General features: G+C 38.6%; 1 protein-coding gene across 1 annotated transcript in view; it reads left to right on the forward strand.

The window, feature by feature from the left end:
* The window catches only part of MDGA2 (MAM domain containing glycosylphosphatidylinositol anchor 2), a 916,038-nt gene that overhangs the window by 509,408 nt on the left and 384,923 nt on the right, over positions 1-21,707 (forward strand). Inside the window, 1 exon segment of the mRNA XM_062206573.1 lies at positions 15,549-15,723. Within this exon segment, the coding sequence (XP_062062557.1) occupies positions 15,549-15,723 (175 nt within the window).

Raw genomic sequence — 21,707 nt, forward strand, 5'->3', positions numbered from 1 at the left:
TGAATGTCATGTGATGAGTAATCTCATAGAAGAAATACGTAGCACTTTTTGTACTATGCCAACAAAAAAGAAGAGGACATAATATAGGAAAGAGCATCCTTTCTAATGATATCTGGAGGATCATAGGGTATTAACTGGACACCAAGCGCAGGAAAGACGGAGAACTTAGAGATGAGCAGGAATCAAGTGCACAAGAAAAAAGAAGCCACCTGGATACAGAAAAATTGGAGCTGTAAATGAAAAGAGAAAAATATTTTTTCTTTTCATCTTGTTATGGGATTAAAATCATAGAATGAAATATAAAAGTATTGTGTAGACTTTTAAAGAAGTCAGGTGCTATTAGTGGTTTGGGGACCTGTGGTCAGTTTCTTGGTTGTGCTACATAAGCACGATGTGATTTGCATTAAAACATTTCAACGTGATAACCCCTGTCACCAAGCTGTCCCCTTTTCTCTGATCTCTGGTTTGAAATAATGCTAGCAGGCACTGTTTAGAGATCCGTATGCATACAGAAGTCTGTCACTGTTAAAAGTACTGCGTTTATTTGTTGCCTTCCGTTGTTTATTCTTACAAGAGGTAAATCAATTCCTCAAAGTTTAAATGCAGAGAAAAGGCTTAGGCAAAAAAAGATCAAAACCTGCTGTTCCCCACTTTCAATCTTATGTAGTGTTCAGAAATACTTCTGTTCTCACCCACTGTTTTCCTTGTTTCCAGCTCTTCTGCTACAATGACTCCCTCTCCTTCCCTAGTCTGTGTTCTGGTTAGAGAGAAGACCCAGCTCGTGATCCCTTTCAGACTCCCACTTCTGTGTGTGCCCATCTGTATGTGCCCAGGAGCTTCTTACCTGAGTACTAAACCTCTTTAATTTCAAAAATGTTTGCCCCAAAGTAAACTTGCCTTTTTGTTCCATTTCTCTCATGAATTTTTTTTGCAATACCCTCATAGGTCAGACAGTAATTATAACTTGTAGAAATCATTTAAAGCTGTTTATTGATTTATTAATAGTGGTAGTAGCAATGTTAATTATCATGATCCATAGTATTCTGGTCATACTAGAAAAACAATGCTTTATGTATAGAGCATAGAAAGTTTCAGGTTAAAATTTTGTTGCTTTGGCAGAAATTCATGGCTCTTTTTAAAAGCAGATTTAGAGGCAAATGTGACATGTTGTTATAATGTATTGTAAATTGATAACAATTTATTAAAAATTGAACCTGTATGATCTAGAGTCCCATGGTATTCAGAATTCTATCTTTTATATTAAGCAATTCAAAGAAACCTATTTCCTCTGTAATTTTCCTTGATATCAGTGCAGGAGAAGAGGGTAACCTTTATTTTCAAACTATAATGAACACCGGGCTCATAATTATCTGCCATAGATATCCCTTTGTACTCTTTCAGGCTGATACTCTGGAACTGGATTTTTAAGTTTCACTCCCAAAGGCTCTGATGGCAGATCTTCAGATAATTACAGCAGATCAGATGATGTTTACTTTATTTTTTCTCTAGCTTTCTCTTACTGATGAAGGAACTTTATACAGCATACAAATAATGTTGGGACAAAACTCAGGTTAGTCTCCATAAATTGACTTCAGGATATTTGGCTTAACTTGTTGGCAACTAAGAGAAAATAGCATCAATTCACAAATTCTCACTCACTAGACTTAATTAAAGGAGGAAACCTAGAAGTGTTCGCTCTGTCAAGGTCTAAGCCCTTACTGAGTTTGTAGCATCTGTGCAATATACTTTTGGGATTCAGCAAGTCTCTCTGGATGTATACTTCAGGGTTTTGATATTTTCTTAAGGTTATCTCAGTTGATGTTGATTTTATTTTATTTAAGGCTGTATAAAAGCAATGATGTTTCACAGTAGTATTATACCAAAAAGCACAATACAGAATTCTCTATTGGAAGCTGGGTAGCCCTAAGCTAAGAGTTGTGATCTGCAGCCTAAAAGTATCTACATGTTGCCTCTTTGGCTTAAGTGATAGTTTCAGTATAAAAAGTATTTCCTAAATTCTAGTATTGTTATGATCTTTTATGGAGATAGTTATTTAATCTTATACTGTTGTAGCAGGATTATATATAAGCATATTTAATATAAAGCATATCTGAATATTGGATATATTTTATTCCCATTGTGGGGCTAGTAGTTGTCTCAAATGTTCATTCTCCTTTTTTTCCCCAGTTATGAAATACTCAGGGAGGTGGTATTCACAATAGAGAGTGTATCACCTAGCTGTCCATGTAGTTATTGATGAGGATGGAAGAAGTGTTTTGATCTTCCCAGAGCCTTCTGTAAAAGCAACTGACAGGCACTTCCTTCTGCTGGGAAGAATATATGAAAACTGGATCTGCTAGTTTGGGCCTTGAACCCCTGCAGCATTCTGGAGGGAAAGCCTTGGAGTAGCCTGAGTCTCTGAGGACTGACTGGAGCAGAGTGACAGTGCTGGCCGGCCTCACTCCAGATGGTTTCACAAGGGGGAATCTCACTTTCATGCTACAGAAGTCACTGTTGTGTGTCAGTTTTCTTACAGCTGAACTAATCCTAACCATTATATCCAGCAGCCCCTCGAGTTTTAACTCAGATGCCATGTTTTCATTCAACAAATATGTGAGGACCATCTGTTGCACTCAGTTCTAGAGATCCATTGTTGCATTATCCACAAAATCTTCCTGTGGAATGTGTTACCTGTTTTATTATTTCCCATTACCATTCTGTACATCTTTGTGCATCTAGTTTAGAAGAAACTCCAAGGAAAGATGATAAGGATGAACTGCTTCTGTTTGCCGTGGTTAATAAGCAGTCATGGGGTGGAGCCCAGGAAAACCTCCATTAAATTAGAACACATTAAATGAGTACTTCTTGTTGGTTTATTTGTTTATATATGCTTAATATAAGAGGTAATTAAGCTTTACATTTTGCTCTGGGTAGTTCTTTCATTGCATTCATGGATTCCGTATAAAATGGTTTTCAGTTCTTTGGCTTTTAGGTAGCGATTTCCCCTTTAATTTTCTATGTGGATAATGGCTGAATATCCATGTATTTGTGATCATTTGATTATTATAATTACATTAAACTAAGTCCAGATAACAGGGTCAGTACTGTCTCTACCTTTGTTATTAATTGAGGTTGTCTTTACGGCCTATTACATGATCAGCTTTTGTAAATGTTTAGTAGATATTTAAAAACCTTAATGTGGGTAGGAAACCTTCTACATATTTGTTAGTCATACATGTGGATGGAATTTTTTGTTTGCCTTCTGTCTTATTTACTCTTTAACTTGATGAAAAATATTATCTAGAACCGCCTGATTTTCAGAGAGGTGTTTTGGAATTTTCTAAAGCATTTGCATGTTTTGCACGTGCTTCCCTTTCTAATTTTATTTGTTGTATGTGTTCAGCTGTTCTGTACTTTACTGAATACCAATTACTGACATTATGTTTTAGCTTTTTGCTTTCAACATTACAAAAAGTAATAGCTTTCCTACTCTGTTAGTATTTCAGTGCACATTAATTTTTGTTAATATATCACATATAAATATTCTCTCTCCGAACTGATTTTACTTTATATATCCATATATACCAACTCCTCTGTGACTTTTCCTCCCATCATGACCTTAACTCTTCTGTTGTTACATTGTTTAAAATAAACAGAATATTTGTGTGGGGCTGGTCTTCAAAAAGTGCACAGAGGGCCTGTTGTTGCTCAGTGGGTTAAGCCGCTGCCTATGAGCCTGCCCCATATTGTGGCACCAATTGGAGACTTGGCTGCATCATTTCCAATCCAGCTCCCTGCTAACGTGCCTGAGAAAGCAGCAGTTGATGCCCAAGTCCTTGTACCTGTGCACCCTTGTAGGAGACTCAGATGGAGTGCCAGGTTCCTGGCTTTGACTTGGCCCAGCCCCAGCCTTGGAGGCCATTTGAAGAGTGAACCAGCGGTGCAAGATAGATTTTCCCTCCCCCTGTCTTTCTCTCCCTCCCTCTCCCTTGCTCTATGGGTTGTCAGACAAAAAAAATGAATACATAAAAATAAATATTTTTAAAAGTTCATGGAAATGCATATTATGAAAAAAACTGAATGTTAGTTTGCAATTTAAAAAAATATTTAATTTGAGATTAGAGAGTGAAAGAGAAGGAAACACATAGAAATAGCTCTCTCAACTGCTAGTTCATTCTCCAAATGCCTACAATAGCCAGGACTGGGCCAGACTGCAAACAGGAATCAAGAGCTCAAATTTAGGTCTTCCATGTGAGTGGCAGACACTCCAGTACTTGAGTCATCACCTGTTACCTGCCAAGGTGCACATTAACTGCAACCTGGAATTGGGAGTGGAGGCTGAAAAGAACCCAGACACTCAGATATGGGGTGTGGATTCCAAGTGGTATCTTAACCACTATGCCAGAAACTCACCCTGCACCGACTTCCTTTCCTCTCCCTTTCCTTTCTGCTCATGTGCTCTCTCTCCCCTTATCCTTCTCCCTCTATCCCCTTCCTCTCTCTCTCCCTCTTCCTCTCCTTCCCTCTCCCTCTTCCTCTCTTTCCTCCCTTCCTTCTTTCCTTCCTTCTTTCCCTACCTTCCTTCCCTTCCTTTCCCCCCTCCCCTTCCTTTTATCAACCCCCCCCTTCCCTCTTTCTCTCTTGCCCACACATTCTTTTTCTCTTCCTTCCTTTCTTTTTTTTTTAGATTGTGCTCCAAATAATCCTATCTTCATTTCCTCTTTTCCATGAATTTTCTGGAGTATCCACATGTTGTCTCCCAAGGTAATCCATGCCCCGGGGCTAGACCTAGTGGGTGCATTATTGATCCACACTGTCCTGCAATGACCAACCCTGGCAATCAGGGAGCCCTGAGTGAGTAGAGCCAGTCACAGCGACTGCCCAGAGATCCAGCCACACCCTGTGTCCTCCCATGAAGCCACAGTGTTTCCACAGTCCCAGCACACAAGGCTCCCATAGTCACGGGGTGACAAGGATCCACTCAACTGTGCCAGTCTGTCCCTTCCACAGAGAGGTGCTCCCAGAGCCAGCTACTTGGGGGTGCTCACCTAAGCAGTCTGAGCCCCACAGCCTGTGATGTGTCGGGAGGCTGTGGACACTTCGTGTTCCTGTGTGTGCCCAGTCGCCTGTCAGTTCTCCTTGCCAGACTCAGGCGTCTGCTCTCGGCTGGTTGCTGGGCACGTGGACACAAGCTGGCATAGCTGTTAAGGATGTCCAAAATGGTGCCTGCTCTCTCTCAGCCAGTTACAGGGCAGTGTTGATGGGAAAGTTGACGGGCAGTGTGGCCTGGAAAAGAGAAATGTGCCCCTTTTTGTCCTCTAAGTCGGCACAAACCCTGTCCCCCCCCCCCCCCAGGGCTCCAGGCCAGACTCACTCCAAACTCTCCTCACAGCTATATTGCCAGTGGCTTGGCTGCTGCATTCTGGTCTCGCCTCACTCTCCAATCTTGTGCAGAGGCTCTCGGCTGCTGAGGTCTTGTGTTGGGTCCATGCACCTGCTGTGTGTCCACACCCTCCCGTCGAGCCACAGCATCCCTCTTCCTTCCATGGAGTTTCCACTGCAGTTTTCCCCCAAACTTTCCCTGGAGATTGCACTCTCTCCACTTTATTTGAACTATCTTCCCCTAGCCTAGAGCGCTAAGCTCTTACCCTATTCTGCCATCTTGGAATCTCAATAGTATGTTTTATATTTTAAAGCTTTAATGACTATATTCAATTCAACTTCAGAGTCACTTTAGAACCATTCCCCATCATTTGTATTTTTAATGTTAATAGAGATATAAAATTGTGCATATTTATAGGATACCATGCGATGCTTCATTATATGTATACATTGAATAATTTCTAATTAGGGTAACTTTTCTTTTAGGCATGTAACATTTCTTTGTAGTAAAGCATCCAAAATGTTGTCTTCTATTTTTTTAATGGAGAAATAAACAGTTCATTAACACTACCTATAGTCACCATATGGAACAATAGGACCCCGTGACTTCTCACTCCTATTTAGCTATAACTTAGTACCCACTAATCAACCTTTCTCTTTTCTTTCTCTTTCACTATTTACCCTTCCGGACTTTGTTAACCACTGTTAAAATTTTAGCTTCCATGAGCTCAGCTAATTTTTAAGACTCTATATATGAGTCACATCAATGGTTTCTCTGTATTGGAGATGATGGCATCTGCAAAGACTTTTTATTTCCTCCTTTCCAATTTGGATACCCTTTATTTTGTATCTTCCTAATTCTTCAAGCTATGCTTTCTAATACTGTGTTTAAGAAAAGTGATGAAAGTGAGAATCTTTGTCTTGTTTTATGACTTGGAGAGACAGCCTCCAGCTTTTCTTCTTTAATATGATGTTAGCTGTTTATTTATTTATTTATTTTTTGCAGGTTTTTTTTTTTTTTTTTTTTGGACAGGCAGAGTGAACAGTGAGAGAGACAGAGAGAAAGGTCTTCCTTTTTTCCGTTGGTTCACCCCCAAATGGCTGTTACAGCCGGCACACTGCGCCGATCCGAAGCCAGGAGCCACGTGCTTCTCCTGGTCTCCCATGCGGGTGCAGGGCCCAAGGACCTGGGCCATCCTCCACTGACCTCCCGGGCCACAGCAGAGAGCTGGCTTGGAAGAGGGGCAACCGGGACAGAATCCGGCACCTGGACCGGAACTAGAACCCGGGTGCCGGCGCTGCAGGCGGAGGATTAGCCTAGTGAGCCACGGCTCCGGGCAGCTGTTTACTTTTTATATATGGTGTTTATTTTGTGGAGATATGTTCATTTTATACCCAATGTGTTCAGAATTTTTACCATGAACAGATGTCTACCTTTATTAGATTTTATGCCATTTCTGCATCTAGGAAATGATCATGTGATTTTTGTCCATTTGGTTAATACTGTTTATCACATTTATTAATTTATACATGTTGAACCATCCTTGCTTCCCTGGGATTAATCCCACATGATAATGGTTAATGATCCTTATAATATCCCATTGAATTTTATTTGCTGTGTTTTGTTGCGAATTTTCACACTCATGTTCATCAAGAGTCTTTGTGTCCTTGTCTAGCTGGTGTCAATTTGGAAGAATTTCCCTCTTTTATATTTTTGGGAATAATTTAAGAATGACTTGGTTTTAATTCATCTTTTTCAAAAAGATTTATTTACTTACTTGAAAGGTAGTTACAGGGTAGGGAGAGGGGAGAGAGAAAGAGTGAGTAAGCAATTCTCATTTTTCTGGTTCACTCCCCAAATTGCCACAGTGGCCAGGAATGGGCCAAGCTGAAGCCAGGAGTCAGGAACTCCCTCCTGTGTTCCAAGCTACATTAACAGGGAATTAGATTTTAAGTGGAGCAGCCAGGATTCAAGCTAGCACTCAGATGGGATGCCAGCCTCACAGGTGGCTGCTTAACCTGCTGCACCACTACACCAGCCCCTTAATTTCTTCAAAAGCCTTGTAGAATTCAACAGGGAAGTCATCTCTTCCTGGACTTTTCTCTGATGAGAAACAATTTATCGCTGATTCCAAACTTGCTTCCTGTTAGTTTGTTTAGCTATTCTCTTTTTTTCATGATTGAGTTTTGGTGAGGTCTGTGTGTCCACGAGTTTGTCTATTTCTTCTAGGTTATCAAATGTGTTTCTATTTAGGTATTCACAGCAATCTTTAACAGACTTTGTATTTCTGTGGTATCAGTTATAATGTCTCCATCCTCGTGTCTGACACTATGTGGCTGAATTTCTTCTCACTTTTTCTTAGTTAATCTAGCTAAATTTTTTAATGAATTTTAATCCTTTGAAAGAAGCAGCACTTGAATACATTGGCTTTTGTGGGTCTTTTGTTTGTTTTTAGTCTCTGTGTCATTTATTTGTGCTACAAGTTTGTTACTTGTTTCCTTCTACCAGATTTGTATTTGATGTAGTCTCATTTCTCTAGTTCCTTGAGATGCAGTGGTAAGTTGCTTCTTTGAAATCTTTGTGAGTTTTTTGATGCAAGCATTGATGCTTAAACTTCACTGTTAGTACTTCGTTGGCTATATCCCATTTATTTTGGTATATTATGTTTACATTTGCATTTGTTTCAAGAATTTTTTTTAAATGTCCTTCTTGATTTCTTTGTTTATCCATTGACTGTTCAGGAGTAAGGTGTTTTATTTTCATGTATTTGTGTAGTTTCCAGAAATTTCTTGGTTTTTGATTCTAGTTTTATTGCATTGTGATCAGAAAAGATATTTAATGTGTTTTCCATTCTTTGGAATTTATTGAGACTTGTTTGTATGTTACTATATGATCTCTTCTGAACATATTCGGTGTGTGGTTGAGAAACAACTCTGTATCCTGTAGCTGTTAAAGGGAAAGTTCTGAAGATACTTTGTTAAGTTCAGTTGATTTAGGGTGCAGATTCAGTCTGCTCCTTCTTTATTGATTTTTTCTGTCTGTCTGATTTGTCTGTTTCTGAAAATGAGGTGTTAAAGTTCTGTATTATTGTATCGGAGTCTATATCTCCCTTTATATCTATTAATATTTGCTTTATGTATTTGGATGCTCCAATATTGGGGTGCATATATATTTATAAATATAATTTCCACTGGCTAAATTAAGCCCTCTAACATTATATAATGACCTTCTCATTATCTTTTTACTGCTTTTGATTTCAAAATTATTTTGTTTGCTAGAAGTACCTCTATTTCAATTTTCATTTGGATTCTATTTGCATGAAATATCTTATTCTTTTCTTCTGATTTCAGTTTGCTTGTGTCTTTATAGGTGAAGTGTGTTTCCTGTAAGCAGTGTTTAGTTGAGTCCTGTTAATCTATTCTGTCATTCTATGTCTTTCTTTTTTTTTTTTTTCTTTTAATTTTTGACAGGCAAAGTGGACAGTGAGAGAGAGAGACAGAGAGAAAGGTCTTCCTTTGCCGTTGGTTCACCCTCCAATGGCCACCACAGCTGGCGCACTGCGCTGATCCAAAGCCAGGAGCCAGGTGCTTCTCCCGGTCTCCCATGGGGTGCAGGGCCCAAGCACTTGGGCCATCCTCCACTGCACTCTCGGGCCATAGCAGAGAGCTGGACTGGAACAGGGGCAACCGGGACTAGAACCCGGTGTGCCGGCGCCACTAGGCAGAGGATTAGCCTGTTGAGCCACAGCGCCGACCCTCATTCTATGTCTTTCAATCTAGTGATTGTAATTTTTTAGTCTTCACAGTAAAGATATAAATGGCTTAAATTCATGTCTACAGTATTAAAATATTATGAATTTGTGTACTTACTTTTTCTCATGAGTTTTTAAAAAATTAAAATGCTGTCTTATGAAACCAAAATATTTGTGTATGTGTATGGCCAGCTATAACAATGAGTTATTCTCAAAGTGTGGTTCATAGATCTCCAGGAGTTCCATGCATTCCTTATAGTGATAGTGAAGAAAAATGCCTTTTTTAAAAAAAAAATATGTTGTGTTTGCAGTGATGGTGCAAAGAAATGGTGGCGAAACAAGTGGCACCTAAATACAAAGCAGAGGCATAAATTATACTAGCAACTTCTGTGTTGTTAATGCCAAACTTTTAAAAAAATTCACTGTCACTAAAAATCTTTGATAAATCACCAAAATTATTAGTTTTTGATGTCTTTGACTATTTTTATGTTCTGTGTGACAAAATGGAAAATATCTAGAAAGCATTTCTACAGCTTACTATAGTTTGATGCTTACCGCAAGTCAAAGAACCTATATGACTGAAAAGCCATGTCTTTTCACAGAATACCATTTGTACTATTTTTTAAGTTTACTTAAAGTATGCAAATTTCATGTATTTCATATAAACACATTCAGGAACATAGTGATAGTTTGAACCCTACCCACCCTTTCTGCCCACAAGTCCTCTTCCCTCTCCTATTCCCACTTTTAATTCTTAAAAAGGTATTTTTTTCAGATTACTTTATATTCATAAGATTAACCCTACACTAAGAGTTCTACAAATAGTGTGGGGAAAAAAAAAAAAAAAAACAACTGCTCCTCAACAGAGGAGACACGGACTATAAACAGTTTCCAAATTTCAGAATGTCAGCCGGCGCCACAGCTCACCTGGCTAATCCTCCGCCTGCAGCGCCGGCACCCCGGATTCTGTCCCAGTTGCTCCTCTTCCAGTCCAGCTCTCTGCTGTGGCCCGGGAGTACAGTGGAGGATGGCCCAAGTGCTTGGGCCCTGCACCCACATGGGAACCCAGGAGGAAGCACCTGGCTCCTGGCTTCAAATCGGTACATAGCGGCCATTTGGGGGGTGAACCAACGGAAAAAAGGAAGACCTTTCTCTCTGTCTCTCTCTCTCTCTCTCTCTAACTCTGCCTATCAAAAAAAAAAAAATCAGAATGTCTATTTTACTCCTATACATTATTATATTTTAGTTACCTTGTTAGTTACCACTGGTCAGAGAAAACATATGGTAATTTTCTTTTGGGGACTGTCTTATTTCATTAAGTATAATGGTTTCTAGTTGCTTCTATTTTGTTGCCAAAGAAAGCATTTCATTTTTCTTCAACATTGAGTAGTATTCCATAGTGTATGTATATCATAGTTTTTTTATCTAATTATCAGCTGATGGACATCTGGGTTGATTCCATATTTTAGCTATTGTGAATTGGGCTGCAAAAAATATGTGGATATAGATTATTCTTTCATATGCTGATTCCATTTCCTTTGGAATCTGATTCCCAGGAGTGGGATGGCTGGGTCATATGGTAGGTCCATATTCAGCTTTCTGAGGTATTTTCCAAACTGTCTTCAATAGTGTCTTCACCAGTTTACATTCCTACCGACAGTGGATTAGGTACCTTTTCGCCCACATACTTTGTGGTTTATTTCTGTATGAAAGCCGTTCTAAGTGGGGTAAGGTGAAACCTCACTGTGGTTTTGATTTGCGTTTCCCTGACAGCTAGTGATCCTGAGCACTTTTCATGTGTCTGTTAGCCATTTGAATTTAATATTTTGAAAAACACCTGTTTAAGTCCTTTGCCCATCACTGGATTGTTTGTTTTGTTGTTGTTGATTTTCTTTAGCTCCTTATAGATTCTGGATATGAATCCTTTATCAGTTGCATAGTTTGCAAATATTTTCTCCCATTATGTTGGTTGTCTCTTCACTTTGAGTGTTTCATTTGCAGTGCAGAAACTTCTGAATTTGATGTAATCCCATTTATCAATTTTGGCTTTGGTTGCCTGTGCTTCTGGGGTCATTTGCAATAAATCTTTGCATACATCAATGTCTTGCAGAGTTTCCCCAATGTTTCCCAGTAATTTGATGATATCTGATAATAGATTTAGATCCTTGATCCATTTTGAGTGGATTTTTGTTTAAGGTGTTCGTTAGGGGTCTTGCTTCATACTTTTGCGTGTGGAGATCTTGTTTTCCCAGCACCATTTGCTAAAGAAACCATGTTGTTCCATGGATTGATTTTAGCCCCTTTGTTAAAGATAAGTTGGTTGTAGATGTGTGGATTGATTTCTGGGATTTCTATTCTGTTCCATTGGTCTACACAACTCTTTTAACCTTTGTACTTAAATGGTGATAGATACAGAAATTATAGTTATTTAGACTTGAGCATTTGGTAAATATTTTCTGAAAAATGAATTGAACTTGCCATCTCAAAGAAAATACATTGAATATATTTAGTGCGAATGATAAAAGTAATGTTTTTAAGAGAAAAATGAGAATTTTGGAAAATCTGTCAACATTAACATGATGGCTTTTCAATGCATAAAGGCTCTTATGAAGAGCCATATTTCAGCAGAGGCATAAGCAAAGTGGACGTTCCCTCCTCCCTTCAGAGAAAAGTATATCATACTTTAGTGGCCCCTTCTTTCTTCTGGGATCTCGCCCATAGGGGTCCTTTGTGTAGGAAGTCTTTTGCCAGAGTGTCTTAGCTTTCTGTACCTGATATGCTTTTCCTGGGCTTTCCAGTCTGACTGGAGTGCCTTAAGGGCTGATTCTGAGGTCAGAGTGCTACCTAATGCAACTGTTTTTCTATGAAACTGCTGTATGGACTGCTTCTCATGTTGGAGCCTTCTCTCCTTTATTATTATTTCCATACACTTAATCCTATTTATATGATGACTTTTTCACTTGATCCTATCTATATGGTCACTTTAATACTTAATCCTATCTATTTGGTCTTTATAACACTTAAGCTGCTATTTTTATCAGCCGACTTAAGGGATTTTGGGGTCCTATGGCATTTTGTTTAGCTGTTCCCTTAGAAGTGAGTCTGGGCCGGCACCGCAGCTCAATAGGCTAATCCTCCACCTGTGGCACTGACACACCGGGTTCTGGCACCGGATTCTGTCCCGGTTGCCCCTCTTCCCGTCCAGCTCTCTGCTGTGACCTGGGAGTGCAGTGGAGGATGGCGCAAGTGCTTGGGCCCTGCACCCCAAGGGAGACCAGGAGAAGCACCTGGCTCCTGCCTTCCGATCAGCATGGTGCACCGGCCACAGCACGCTGGCTGCGGCAGCCATTGGAAGGTGAACCAGTGGAAAAGGAAGACCTTTCTCTCTGTCTCTCTCTCTCTGTCCACTCTGCTTGTCAAAAAAAAAAAAAAAAAGTGAGTCTGCAGGAATATGTAGGACTATATTGTTTTATAGTTGCACCCTTCATTATTTCCAAAATTATAGCTTTAGGGTTTTGGCAATACTTCCCTCTAGGCCCAGCTCTTACCCACTCTCCCACTCCCCTTCCTCTTCCCTTTCTTATTCTCAGTCTTATTCTTTACTAAGGTCTATTTTCAGTTAGCTTTATACAAATATGATTAACTCTATGTTAAGTATAGTGTTCAGTGATTCATATGAATGAGAAAAAGAAGGAAAATACTCTGGAAGAAAAAAAATTTTAATAACTACTAGTGTGTATCACAATTCTCATTTTTTAAAAAGATTATTTATTTATTTATTTGAGAGGTAGAATTTCAGAAAGTGAGTAGAAGAGACAGAAAGGTCTTCCATCTGCTGATTCACTCCCCAAATGGCCGCAACAAAGCTGCACAAATCCGAAGCCAGGGGCTAGGAGCTTCTTCCAGGTCTCCCATGCCAGTGCAGGGACCCAAGTGCTTGGGCCATCTTGCACTGCTTTCCCAGGTCATAGTAGAGAGCTTGATCTAAAGAGGAGCAGCTGGGACTAGAAATGTTGCCCTTGTGAGATGCTGGCACCACAGGTGGAGGATTAACTTACTGTACCTCTGTGCCGGCCCCATGTATCACAACTGTCTCCTTCCTTCCCTTACACACACACACACGCACACAGAATCCCCCCTTCTTGTACCTGATTTATTAATGTGCCACTTAATTATTGTATTCTAATAACGTTAGTGCTATGCTCTTTCTGTAACTTTCCTTATTTTGCACCTACTGTTACATTCTGAAATATTTATTTTTTCAAATAAGCTTTAATATTATATTGTGATATTTAAGTAAAACTTGAAATCTCAGGAAAATATTTATTTGGCAATCAGAGAGACAGAGAGGGCTCCACCTATGCTCATTTATTCCCTAAATGCCCACAGTGGCCAGCGCTGGCCACCACAGTGAGGAGCTAGGAACTGAATTCCAGTCTCCCACATGGCTGGCAGGAACCTAATTACTTGAGCCAACACTGCCACCTTCATTGTCAGGAAGATGGAAATAAGACTTTGAGCCAAGAATTTAAAACCCAGGCACCCCGATGGGAAACATGGGCATCTTACCAGCTGAACTGAAGGCTTGCAACAGAAAATGTGACATCTTAAGAGTATTTTTATATTTTAGATTATATCATAAATGCTTCAGTTGTTTAAAAGAGGATTAGGATCTCTGTGTATAAAGGCAAAAAATGCAATTTTTTTTTGTGAACTTCTAGATGTTAAAAATTAAATAAAAATAAAATCTCGGGTTTGCCAAATATGACTAATCAAAACAGTGCTCTAGTAATGCCCTTATAATGTAATAACATTATAAGCTGCCTGAAGTTAGGAATCATTCTCTTTGTTTCTTTGTACAGTCCATGCAGATAGAAGGTATTGAATAAATATTTGTTTATTTTTGTGGCTTAATTAATTTTTATTAACCCCTAAGTAACATTTTCATTTCATTTACAGTTAAGGGAAAATATGGTCATATTCATGGTAACATTTTTATGATATGGAGAACTTTTTAGAGATATTTGATACCATTAATCATGCAATGTAATTATCATGGAAAATAGGTATATATATTAGCACTGTTAGAAAATTTCAGTTATCAAGACTCTGTATTTTTATTCTCCATGTTTTACCGTGTGCTTGGCCAGAGGACTTCTATCAGCTGTTTCTCAATCTTAAAATAAAACAAAAACGGGGCCAGCGCTGTGGCTCACTTGGTTAATCCTCTGCCTGCGGTGCTGGCATCCCATATGGGTGCCGGGATCTGGTCCTGGTTGCTCCTCTTCCAGTCCAGCTCTCTGCTGTGGCCCGGAAGGGCAGTGGAGGATGGCCCAAGCGCTTGAACCTCTGCACCCATATGGGAGACCAGGAAGAAGCACATGGTTTCTGGCTTTGGATTGGCGTAGCTCCAGCCTTAGCGGCCATTTGGGGGGTGAACCAACGGAAGGAAGACCTTTCTCTTTTCTCTCTGTCTCTCTCTATATCCTACTCTGTCACATAAAAAAAAAAATTTAAAAAAATATGTTATACAACAGAGACCAGGAGAGAAATAAAGTCAAATCCTTTTACTTTTTACTTTCTATTTTGCATCATATTACAGTAATAGCATGTGGCTTTTGTTCAAGTTTTATGAACCAAAATCCACAAAATATGAGTTGAATGCCAGTCATTATTGGTAGCAGAAATGAAGTGTGTTATACACAGCTGTGTTTAAAAGAATGATGTTTATAATGAGATGTCTGGATATTCAGAGTGGCTTGGCAGTTTGGTAAAAGTGTTCTCCTTGAAAAGGTTTACAATTTTCAAAAATAATTATTGATGTAAATTCTGATGATAAAAGTAGATAAACCCCTTATGGGTACATTAAAGCAAAGCTATTAAAGAAATAAAACCTTGCTTTTATCAACCAGGTGTATAAAATTATACATCATCTCAATAAGCCTTTATGGTAATATGTTCAAACTACCCAAATCAAATAGGAAATTTAAAATTATGTAACAAAGCATGTGTAAAAAGAAAATAAGTGAGCCTTCCTGGACTAAATAAGTAAAAAGTATCTTACACGGTTTAGAAAACATGAAAGCAACTTCAGATGCTCAACAAAAAGAGAAACTAATCCGTATTTCCAATGTACTAACAACATTTAACTCTTTTTGTATTTATGTTGTCCTCTGGACTACTTATTTCATGAGTCCTGTGCAGTTGGATTTAAATTGCATTCACTATTCAAGGATAACATTGCATTTAAAATTCTATAATTTAGTTACACATACACACTCTTTTAAACCTTGTCAGTAATTTAACAGGTAATGCAGTGTTCCAGCTCTGAAAGCAAACTCTTCAAATGAGTGATTGCTGTTTTTCTGTGGGAAAACCAACCTAAAGTAACAATCTTTGTTGATGCTTGCTCAGATCAGGTGGACCAAAACAGCAGGAAGTGCCTCTGACAGATTCCAGGACTCAAGTGTCTTCAATGAGACTTTGCGGATTACAAATATTCAGCGACACCAAGGAGGCCGGTATTACTGTAAAGCAGAGAATGGCTTGGGGTCCCCAGCGATAAAGTCAATCCGAGTGGATGTGTACTGTAAGTAACTTTCCCAGAAAATTGTGAATAAGTCTAGTATGGGTTTTCTTTCTTGTATCACTGCTGTTCTCAAAAACCATAGAGTTCTGTTTACTTGGGAATGAAAAATATCTAAGGAAATGATGGCTCCTTTACCACATTCCCAAAAAAGGAATTTTTCATGAATTTTATAATATTATGTATATTCCTTATAGGACATTTAGGAATCATATTCATGAGAAGACAAAATATTATTGATAATCCTAACAACCTAGCATTGTAATGTATATACTTTATATAGTTATTTCTATATTTTTATACAGAAAGGATCATTTTGTTTATAGTGTAACTTGTGTCTGTTTTAACCGTGTGTGAATCATGCTATTCTTCTTGAATATTTGAAAATGCAGTCGAGAAGCATACAGGGAATTGTCTTGTGAGTTCCCAAAAATTTCTGTGTAGAGTCTATTTTTGACCCAGTTCTATTAAAAATAATCAACACCAACCCTGGGCAATGCTATGCCACCTGGAAAATGTTTTCTTTTTTGTTCTTAACCTCATTTTCCTAGTTTTTGCTATTGACAAATATATTTAAAAGCTCTAGGTTTCCTTACATCTGCACTAGAACAAATCAGGGCCCAAAACATTCAGTTTGGTCTTTTCACCCGTTTGTCTATCAGTCCGTTACCTTATTACAAGAACTTGTATTTGATTTTTGTAAATCTATAATGTTAGAATATAAGGCAACTTTTTCTTTCCTTAGAGTAATTCAGATGTAAGTAGCAAGGGAAGAGTGCCTGTTTTCTACTCATCTTTCTTATTTTCCTCAGTTCAGGACATGTTAGGACCTGTCTTGAAAGTGTACGAAGGTTATTTATCAGACTTGATGCTGAAGCTCGTTATTCAGTGACTGGCAAGTGAGTGACAGAATAGCTTTTGACATTTGTCTTGCACATTCAGGTCCTTCTTTTCTGGAAAATACGGGAGAGCAGCCTGTACTCCATTCTCTTGCAGTATCTTTTGGTCCCTGAGACATCCATTGGCATATTTTTAAGCAACATTCTTCCAAACATGCCACCTTCTTCCAATCAGCATAGGTACATGGGTTGGTATACTTCCAAATCACAACATTAAAACCCCTTGTGTCCCTTCACTTGACCTAATATTTCCAGTCATTTTGCTAACATATAATTTTATCCTAAATTTAATTGACATTAATTGTATAATACCATGCTCTAAAGCATATATCTGTACTTTTTGTTATAATTTAGACCACACATTTAAAAATATACCTACTCAGGAATTTATACACAATTCTAAGCTCTAAAAACTTTTCAAAACTTGTTTTTTTCTTTTCTTTTCAACTTTTATTTAATAAATATAAATTTCCAAAGTACAACTTTTGAATTATAGCAGCTTTTCCTCCCATATCCTCCCTCCCACCCGCAATCATCCCATCTTCCACTCCCTCTCCTATCCCATTCTTCATCATGATTCATTTTCAATTATCAGAAGATCAATTATACAGAAGATCAATTATACAGAAGATCAACTTAGTATATACTAAGTAAAGATTTCAACAGACTGCACCCACAAAGACACACAAAGTATAGAGTACTATTTGAATAGTAGTTTTACCATTGATTGTCATAGTACAACACATTCAGGGCAAGGGTCCTACCTGGGGAGCAGGTGCACAGTGACTCCCGTTATTGATTTAACAATTGACACTCTTATTTATGATGTCAGTAATCACCCGAGGTTCTTGTCATGAACTGCTAAGGCTATGGAAGCCTCTTGAGTTCACCAACTCCGATCTTATTTAGACAAGGCCATATTCAAAGTGGAAGTTCTCTCCTCCCTGCAGAGAAAGGTACCTCCTTCTTTGATGGCCCATTCTTTCCGCTGGGATCTCACTCACAGATATCTTTCATTTAGGTAATTTTTTTTTCTTTTTTTGCCAGAGTGTCTTGGCTTTTCATGCCTCTGAAACTCTCATGGGCTTTTTAGCCAGATCCAAATGCCTTAAGGACTGATTCTGAGGCCAGAGTGCTGCTTAGGGCTTTTGCCATTCTATGAATCTGTTGTGTATCTGCTTCCCATTTAGGATCATTCTCTCCTTTTTAATTCTATCAATTATTTGCATACACTGGTCTTATTTATGTAATTCCTTTGACACTTAATCCTATCTTTTTATCAATTATGAACTTAAACTGATCACTTTAACAAGTAAGATGGCATTGGTACATGCCACCTTGATGGGATTGAATTAGAATCCCTTGGTACATGGAAACTTGTTTTTTTATGTTTTTTTTGGGGGGAGGGTAACTTTAGTTCACAAAACTTGATTGTGAACTACTTTGGTGGCAAAATTTGACCTGAAATAACTTGAATCTAAAAATAGAAAATACTGTATACTCTGTTTACCCTACATTTTATGAATAATGCATGTTTGGCTTAAAAATGCACTGGACTGTACAGTATAGCTGACAATCCCGTTGTGTCATGTAATTGATGGTGTATGTACTGTATTATTTCTCTAAAATCAGAAAACTTCTAAAACATAGTCTCTAAAGGTTTTGAATAAGGATCATGACCTATATTGCTACCACAATAGATTTGATAAAAAAAGAAGATTGTACAGTTGGATTAAAAATCAAATACAAAGAGAGGAAATCACTTTTTTTATAGAGTTAAAAAAAAGTCTTCTTTCCTCCTTTATTGCAGAGCTTTTTAGTACTATTTTGTATTATGCCTACTCCTTTTGATCTGCTCATGTCTCTTGTCTAGAATGCATTATGCCTTCACATCTTAGTTCATATTGGACACCTTCCTGGAAATGATAACAATGCTGCCTCCAGTTTTCCCAGCCTTCTTAGTCTTCTAAGGCTTGCATCATCTTGTGTGCAGCTGCACCTGAAGGCTCTAGCTCTGTTACCTCCTTCTTTTTTGAATTCCTTTGGGGGCTTTTCTCAAACCACCAGAACATGATAGACATCTTGCTCCATGGTATTTACATGAAATGTCACTGTGATGTATACTGTATTGGAGTATTATTTTCAGTATTGTTTTGGTTTCTATTAGAAAAAAAATTAAAATTATATTATTTGAGAAAATGGCATGTGGAATTCTAGACTCTATGAGCAAATGTGGTATCTGTGTAATACATTTGACTCAGAGAATGCCTTAACTTTGGCTCCAAAGTAGATTGTTATAGTATGGCAATGTTGACATAATTTTTAAGTACTTAGGTCTGGTTTTTTTTTATTGAACTTTTATTTAATGAATATAAATTTCCAAAGTACAGCTTATGGATTACAATGGCTTCCCCCTCCCAAAACTGTTCTTAAATGTTTTAATGAATATATGCCTGTTTTTTTTAAAGATTTATTTATTTATTTGAAAGCAGAGAGAGAAAGAAGGAGGGAGGGAGAGAGAGGGAGGGAGGGAGGGAGACATCTTCCTTCCACTGGTTCACTCCCCAAATGGCTACAATGGCTGGAGCTGTGCGGATCCTGAAGCCAGGGGCCAGGAGCATCTTCTGAGTCTCCCACGTGGGTGCAGGGGCCCAAGGACTTGGGCCATCTTCCGCTGCTCTCCCAGGCCATAGCAGAGAGCTGGATAGGAAGTGGAGTAGCTGGGACTCTAACTGATGCCTATATGGGATTCTGGCACTTCAGGTGGCAGTTTTACCAGCTAAACCACAGCACCAGCCCCATATATTTCTTTCAATAGTAAATTTTCAACATGTTTTGAGGAATACAAATACTCCACAATACAGGCAATGATCTATTTGAAGAATAAGGTTTTCCAAATATAAATTAATAGACAACTAGAGGTCTTAGGTTCAAGTATATTATATATACATGATTTTTTTTAAAGATTTATTTGAAAGTCAGAATTAGAAAGGGAGGGAGATAGAGACAGAGACAGAGACAGAGAGAGGTCTTCCATGCACTTGTTCACTCCCTAGATGACCACAATGGCTGGTGCTGGGCCAGGGTGAACACAGGAGTGTGAAGCTACCTCAGGGTCTCCCATGTGGGTGCAGGGTTCCAAGCACTTGGGCCATCTTCTGCTGCTTTTCCCTGGCAATTAGCAGGGAGCTGGATCTGATGTGGAGCAGCCAGGACTGCTTCCATTCCCCATTTAGGATGCCGACAGTACAGACTGTGGCTTAACCCTGTACGCCATAGCGCTAGCCATCTACATGAATTTTTGATATACAGGATTTATCATTGTATTTAAGGATAATACTAGCATATTATTTTAAATTTGGCAACATTGATGTCTAAAATTTTATTATAATGTGTAGTTCAGTGTCATCTTCGAATTCAGATTTGATGTTGCTTGCTTGAATGAGACTCTTTTTTTATTTGTTTATTATTGCCTCCCCCCCAAATAAACATTTTATTTAATTAATACGGACCTCATGCGTTTCATAAGTACATCCTTAGGAATATAGTGATTTTTCCCACCATAGCAGCCCTCCCACTCATTCTCACACCGCTCCTCCTCCTTCTCCCATTCCCTGTTTTATTCTCCACTGAGATCCATTTTTTATTAACTTTATACACAGTAGACCAACTCTATCCTAAGTAAAGAGTTCAACAGTTCACATGGTATTTATAAAAAAAAAAAATGTTCCTCAACAGTCAAGACAATGGATGTTCAAAGTTACTGCATCTTGAAGTTAATTTCACTTCATCTTTTTGTTTCGTTTTGTTTTTGGAAACTTCCTTAACTTCAAAGAGGCAACCAAGAATGATATACATCTTTTGGGAGCACCTAGATATAGTTATAATAGAACCCTTTGAGAACAGAGGTCCTGCATGGGAAGTTAATGCACAGTGACTCCTGTTGTTAATTAACAATTAACACACTCATATATGACATCAGTGAATACCTCAGGCTCTTGACATGAGCTGTCTAGGCTATAGAAACCTTCTGAATCCACAAACTCTGTCAGTATTTGCACAAGGCCATAAGCAAAGTTGAAATTCTCCTCTCCCCTCAGAGAAAAGTACCACCTTTGATGACCACTTCTTTGCACTGGGGTCTCACCAAAGAAGGTCCTTTATGTAGGACATTTTTTGCCTTAGTATCTTGGCTTTCGATGCTCTTGTAGGGTTTTTAGCCATACCAGATGCCTTACGGGCTGATTCTGAGTTCAGAGTGCTATTTAAAAGTGATTGTCTTTCTGTGAGTCTGCTGTGTGGATTGCTTCTCATGTTGGAGCATTCCCTCCTTTTTAATTCTGTATCTTATTATTACCAGAAATTTAATCCTATCCATATTATCACTTAAACACTTAAGATGGGATTTTTACCACCCAGCTTAAGGGGATTTGGGGTCCCATGGCAAGTTTTTAAACTGTACCCTTACAAGTAAGATGCTCATTTTTATAAAGCATAAGCAAATGAACAGCACTGTGTCAGATACATTTCCATTAACTATTTTTAGGAAATGCTAAGCTAATAGGATCAACTTTTCTATTTGGAGCTCTGATTTTAGACTCATCATCTGCACTGTTAATTTCTTTTTCTCTTTAACTGGTTTCACAAGTGGAACTTTCATCATTGGGAGAAGTCGAAAATAGGAGGAGAAACAATACAAAATACATACCCAAAATCTGCAGGACCACCTTTGCGATGGTAAACTGAAATACACTGACTTGGATTTAACAAAAATAACAATATCTTCAGAATTTAGCATTGAGACCCTTGGTATAGGTTATCCCACAAATCTCTCACAGATCCATTTAAAGTACAATTAGGGGCTAGCAATTACTGTACCAATTAGTGGTACAGTAGGTTAATCCTTAACCTGCTGCACTAGCACCCCATATGGGCACCGGTTCTAGTCCTGGCTGCTCCTTTTCCAATCAGCTCTCTGCTATGGCCGGGGAAAGCATCAGAAGACAGCTCAAGTCCTTGGGTCCCTGCACTCTGTGGGAGACCTGAAGAAGCTCCTGGCTCCTGGCTTCAGATTGGCGCAGCTCTGGC

Source organism: Lepus europaeus, chromosome 11 (genome assembly GCF_033115175.1).
Source record: "Lepus europaeus isolate LE1 chromosome 11, mLepTim1.pri, whole genome shotgun sequence".
Lineage (NCBI taxonomy): Eukaryota > Metazoa > Chordata > Mammalia > Lagomorpha > Leporidae > Lepus > Lepus europaeus.